The following is a 6,303-nucleotide window of genomic DNA, read 5'->3' as shown; positions in this document are numbered from 1 at the left end:
ATGATCATATGAGTTGGCTCCTGGTTAGTTTTGAAGTCTGCTATATAGGAGAAAAGTTCAATTGAGAAACAGGATTTGGACAGTGATAAGAATAGCATATTTGTTGTGAGAATAATTTAATCGAACTGGGGAGGGCAGTGTTAAGTGCCCTCATACATCACGAAGATTGCTTCTGAGGCTATCATCTCCACTGGATCCTGACTATGTGAGCTGAAGAGAGCACTAATTAGACTGAGTTGAAGCCTGAACACATTCAGGGGTAACACAGCAGAAACCCACAGAGACTGAGAAGTTTATGATCCTGGCAGAAGCAATGAACAACTGCCAGGGATAGAGAAGAAAGTTAAAGGTTCTATCACTGGTTCAGAAACATTAGAATCAATCTGAATCGTAGGGAGTGGGGTCTTGCTTAAACACCAGTTGCAGTTCCCCAGCCCAGATTTTCTAATTCAGTTGGTTTGCAGAATTCACAAGTTCCCTGAGGATGTTGATGACATTAGTCTCAGAGCCATACTTAAGAAGCATTTTCCTTCCCACTCCAGACAATTATACCACATTTCACAAGACTTGGGGACTCAGAAAACATCGCACAGTTTAGTAAGACTTTCACAGACAAAAATTTAATTTAATATACTAACAGGATAAAAATTATGCTCATTTTAAAGACCAGAAAATTGTTACTCAGAGAATACAGTGAATTGTCCAACAACGCACTGAAGATAGCCACAGTTAATAACTGACGAAGCAGTTATCTGACTAGGCTTTTTTTACAAGCTCCCAGGGTCCTTTCTAACTGCCATAGCTGTTTTCACTGCCTCCACTCATCAGAGCATCTGTGCCTGGGGGGAAAGAATGCAGGATCTGCAATGCCCACCACCTTCAACCCTATTTTTCTATTCTTCCACAACATCTGCAGAGGCTATTGTCCTCTGTTGTAGGACCACAGTCCTCTGTGTAGAGCCTGAGGCTATTGCAAAGCTTATTACAGTCTGCACTCACAGAGATTGTATTCCTTTGTTTATTTGTTTGTTTTTGCTTTTTTTTTAACACAATGCTTTTATTTATTTTATTTTTTTTAATGTGGTGCTGGGGAATGAACCAGGGTCATGCCCATGCTAGGCAAGCACTCTCCCACTGAGCCACAATCCCAGCCCTGTTTTTGCTTTTTTGATGTGCTGGGGATTCAACCCAGGGCCTTCTGCATGTGAGGCAAGTGCTTTACCACTAAGCTACATCCTCAGCCATATATATATATATATATATATATATATATATATATATATATATGCTGTAGATGAACACACAGTATCTTTATCTTTATTTTATGTGGGACTGAGGATCGACCCAGTGCCTCACACATGCGAGGCAAGCACTTTACCACTGAGCTACAGCCCCAGCCCTAGAGGTTGTTTTTATTGCAATAGATGTCAGTGTTTTTCAGAACTGGGACACTGTGCAGAGTCTGTGATGTATTTGAACTCTGTAGTTTTCCCTCTTACAGCTGTGTAGAGAGCTCCTGAATAAGGATGCAGAACCTATCTGTGGGAGGGACCTATGATTGTGTACTTTGTGCAGAGCCAGGATGTGACTGTCTATAGAGAGTACACCTTTGTGCAAAGCCCTTTAGTGCTGTGGGCCTGTGAGTATGTGCAGACCTTGTGATTGTTTGCAAGTTTTTTTTTTTTTTTTTTTTAATTTGTTTGCAAGTTTGACAGGAGCTCTGTTAGCATATTCAATGTCTGAAGCTGTTTTTCCCCTGTGATACAGTCTGCAGAACAATCGTGGCTTTTTCATCTGCTACCGGCATAGCAGCTATGAACCTCTCTGACACTCGAGTGGCAGGCTGCCTCCTCACTGGCATCCCTGGACTGGAGCACCTACACATCTGGCTCTCAGTGCCCTTCTGCACCATGTACATAGCTGCCCTGGCAGGCAATGGCATTCTAATTTGCATCATCCTCTCCCAGCCAAGCCTGAATGAGCCCATGTACATATTCCTGTCCCTGCTGGCCAGTGCTGATGTCCTACTCTCGACTTCCACCATGCCCAAGGCACTGGCCAACTTCTGGTTGGGTTCTAGCCACATTTCCTTTGATGGCTGCCTCACCCAGATGTTCTTCATCCACTTCCTCTTCGTGGCTGACTCTGCTATCTTACTGGCCATGGCCTTTGACCGCTATGTGGCGATCTGCTCCCCTCTGCGATATGCCACAATCCTCACAAGGAAGGTCATTGGGCAGATCGTTGCTGCCACCTTGACCCGCAGTTTCATCATTATGTTTCCATCCGTCTTTCTCCTCAAGCGCCTGCACTACTGCCGGATCAACGTCATTGCACACACCTTCTGTGAACACATGGGCATTGCCCGTCTGTCCTGTTCTGATATCTCCATCAATGTCTGGTATGGACTGGCAGCTGCTCTTCTCTCCACAGGCCTGGACATCATTCTCATTGCTATTTCCTATATCCACATCCTCCTAGCTGTCTTCCACCTCTCTTCTCAAGAAGCCCGGTCCAAGGCCCTGAGCACTTGTGGATCCCACATCTGTGTCATTCTGCTCTTCTATATCCCTGCACTGTTTTCTGTCTTTGCTTACAGGTTTGGTGGGAAACACATCCCACGTTATGTCCACATCCTGCTGGCCAACCTCTATGTGGTCATCCCCCCTATGCTGAATCCCATCATTTATGGAGTGAGGACCAAGCAAATTCTGGAAGGCGCTAAGCAGATGTTTTCAAATCTTGCCAAGGAATTTAAATAAATGCTATAAACTTGGCTTCACCTTAATCCCTTTCAATACGAATCATTTCTCCTGTTTTCACTACATCCTCATCTCTACATTTTCCAATTATCGCAATGTTATTCTAATCCATGTCCCAACTTATTTAAATATGTCATCTAGGCAAACCAGATTTCCTTTCTTAGAAGCCTATTTTAATACTCATCCCACTATCTTCTAATATTCAAATGCATTCTTATCTTCCATCACTTCAATAAGAACTAGCAAACCAGGGTTAATGTAATAACTTACCCCAAATTTACCATGCAAATAGGACTTTTCATGGCATCAACTTGCAGTAATTTTCTAATATGTTCTTAATTTCTTGCATATAATTTTCACATTTTTTATCAGTTTAAAATCTTCCTCATGGTAACCCCTGAGAACTGTCATATCTAAAAGCTTACATAGTTTCACAGGATATTTGTGTTTCTTACCATCTCCCTAACACCACAATCCCCCTTTCCCAATTCAAAAATACTAACACACAACAGCATGCATAGATAGACATACCTGATTATCACTTTAAGCACAACATATAATTTCAAAAACTCTCATAGAGCCTGTACTAGTGTGACCTGTTTTCCTGAACTGGTGTGACCTGACAGAGTCTAGATAATAGGAAATGAGTACTCTTTTCCATCCAAATATGCTTTGTATTTAAAAATTATATTCATCATTAAAATTAGAAGTCAAAATACCTACTCAAATATGATAGCTACAGATTTCTGCATGCTTTAAGGAATAGTTAAGGAAACAATAAACATTCATATGTAATATAATAACTAGTTCACATTCACTAATTTTTAACACCAGGATTCTACCTAAGCTGCTGTTCTCTGAGGTTAAGAAAATCAGATTAGCCTGAATTTCAGCCTAAGATCAACTCATCCTTGAAAACAGTTCATATCTCAACTGTTCCCACTCCCTCACATAGTGAAAGATCCACCTTTTGAGATTTTGCACCACCTTTCATCTAAATCACTATTCTGTTGGTCATGACTATATTCTTCCTTGTTTTATTAGAAATCTTTTCATGAATGTATCTTAAGTCCCTGTGTCTAAACTGTGTATGCTTTAGGAGAAAAGATTATTTTGCAAGTACTTTTATTGCCATGGCCTAAAGCAGAATAACCTACTCGTGAAATGCAATGTATGTGTATGTATACAAAATTCTTATTAAAAATTTTAATGTCACATTTCTTCTCTCCATTCATTCTTCTTTGAGAGAATACTAAGTCCTGGGATTCAGTGTAACATAGACAAAAGAACAGTGCTAGGTGCCAGAAGATGTGAATTTAAAACCCAGATATACTAGTGACATAGTCAACGAGCTTAAAAGTTTGCACATCAGTGAATTTACTTTTCTACGCATCTGTAAAGGAGATGAGAATGATACATCATTGTATACCTATTGCTTAGTAAGCATTCAATAAATGTTCAGTATAGTTGTTTCTTCTTTCTTCCCACAAAGCTCTTTCCACATCTTTGTAATGATGATAATGAAAATTAGAAAGAACAGATATTAACATTCTTACTCTGTGAATGAGAAAACTCTACAGGAGTAGTGACCAGTTTTTAAGTTCTAAATCTTTTTAGAGATTCTATCTCTTGCATGGACTAACTGTATGACTCTGGACAAGCTGCTTCACCTCTCTGTCTCAACCTTCTTATCTTTAAATGGCAAGCAATTAATAGTACCTTTCTCTTAATGACTTAATGAGAGAGAAATTAATATATACATTTTCCTGAAACAATTCTTGGCAGGTATATAAATGCTCTACAAATGATAGCTTTATTTGTATTGTTGTTTCAATTATTGTTAATCAAGGGCTCATTTGCTGACTCACAGTTAAGCAGATGGATTATCTGGTATAATACTCTGATTTCATTTCTAGAAGGAGAAACAGGAAAAAGAAAATAATTTTAAAAAAACAGAAAAAAATGTTTTTTACTTCATTGTTTATAATAACTGAATTCAGTAAAATATTATTTTAATATGTAAAATTTAAGCATATTTTTTAAATGGCAGACATTGCTTTAAATACAGCCATGCCACTCAAGATACACAGACTTTCCTGCTGTTTTGCAAGCATGCCAAGCTCCTTTCCCCTTCAGGCTCATACTTGTTATTCTTGTCGCCTGAGACATAGCTTCACGGGATTCCCCCCGAACCACATAGTTCCCTTCTTCCATTCAGCTCTCTGTTTATATGTCTCTTCCACAGAAACATCTTTACAATCTCCCAGTAAAAACAACAAATATGTTTCCCTTTTTTCATGACAAAAAATAAAATAAATGTAAAAAGCATTATAAGCAAAGAAACAAAAGTCAATGACAAACTAGGAAGAATCATTTTTCAGATTATGTTACAAATGAAAGACTCATTTGTCCTTCTGTAGAAGAGGTCCTTAAAACATAGAGGGAAAAAGTAATCAAAAGTTCAATGAACAAAAAGGGAAAAGACATAATTTAAACAATCCTAACTTATCATCAATTAGAGAAAATCAAACCAAGATGCCATTCCTTGCCTGTCAGATTGGCAAAGATGAAAAGCATTAACCCTCTGTTGCCCATAATGTCAGAAATCAGGTCTTCTCATACTTTGCTTATGGATGGATCATATGATTGTATTTCTGTTCAATTTGGAAATATTTCACAAAATTCTTATACATTGTTCCTTTAACTTACAAATCATATTTATTGGAAATTACATTTCAGATATGTCTCCACATGTACAAAGTATCATGTTCACAAAGTTAGTCATTATGGTAAAATTTTGTAGCATTAAAAATATATAAGACATCGAAAATGGAGTCTGAATTTCTGGATTCCAAATTTACATGTTAATGCTTACTAGAAATGTAAGAATTTGGTAACTTTTACCCAGGTACTCAAAAGCTTTGTTGGCACACAGACTTGGGTTAGTATTTTAGTACCCATATTCACTACATACTAGTAGCTGTTTGTCCCAGTAGAATATTTTTAACCTTTTTAAACCTCAGTTTCAGCCAGGAACCATGGTATACACCCGTAATCCCAGTTTCTCCTGAGGCTGATGCAGGAAGATCACAAATTCAAGGCCAGCCTCAGCAACTTAGCAACTAAGACCTTGTCTCAAAATAAAAAATAAAATGGGCTGGGGATGTGGCTCAGTGCTTAAGCACCTGATACCAATAAATAAATAAATCATATGAAAATAAAGACAAAGCAGAGTTTAATCTTAACAGAGTAAGATACAGTCTTCAAAAGAAGGAAGCCAAAATTGAAATATTTATAAAAATTTGGAGTCTTGTTTAAAATGGATCTTTCAATTCAAGGGCTTGATTAGGATTAATAAAGATAACAGTTTAGAGTTGATGAAAACAGCAAAGAATATTTAAATAGGGTGCTTAAAATTGTCTGAGGAATAAACTATTATTTGTTGCTATCTGTTGAAGAATTGAACAAGTTGATGCTCACTTAAATGTATTTCTGGGTTGAATAATAAAGTTATTAGAAAGTTACATCTTCTTATTCAAGA

General features: G+C 37.8%; 1 protein-coding gene across 1 annotated transcript; it reads left to right on the top strand.

Annotated features, from left to right (window-relative positions):
* Positions 1-1,554: 1,554 nt before the first annotated feature.
* On the top strand, positions 1,555-2,762 carry Or52b6 (olfactory receptor family 52 subfamily B member 6). Its single transcript, XM_027942687.2, has 2 exons — positions 1,555-1,639; positions 1,768-2,762. The coding sequence occupies exons 1-2, from the start codon at positions 1,555-1,557 to the stop codon at positions 2,760-2,762; spliced, it is 1,080 nt and encodes a 359-aa protein (XP_027798488.2).
* Positions 2,763-6,303: the final 3,541 nt, after the last annotated feature.

This window comes from Marmota flaviventris, chromosome 9 (genome assembly GCF_047511675.1).
Source record: "Marmota flaviventris isolate mMarFla1 chromosome 9, mMarFla1.hap1, whole genome shotgun sequence".
In the NCBI taxonomy this organism is placed as follows: domain Eukaryota; kingdom Metazoa; phylum Chordata; class Mammalia; order Rodentia; family Sciuridae; genus Marmota; species Marmota flaviventris.
This window is presented reverse-complemented; position numbering and strand designations above follow the sequence as displayed.

Coding starts and splice junctions, on each gene's coding strand:
- Or52b6 (XM_027942687.2), top strand. CDS start 1,555: ATGATTGTGTACTTTGTGCAGAGCCAGGATGTGACTGTCTATAGAGAG. Junction 1,640..1,767: donor CCCTTTAGTGCTGTGGGCCT/GTGAGTATGTGC, acceptor CCTGTGATACAG/TCTGCAGAACAATCGTGGCT.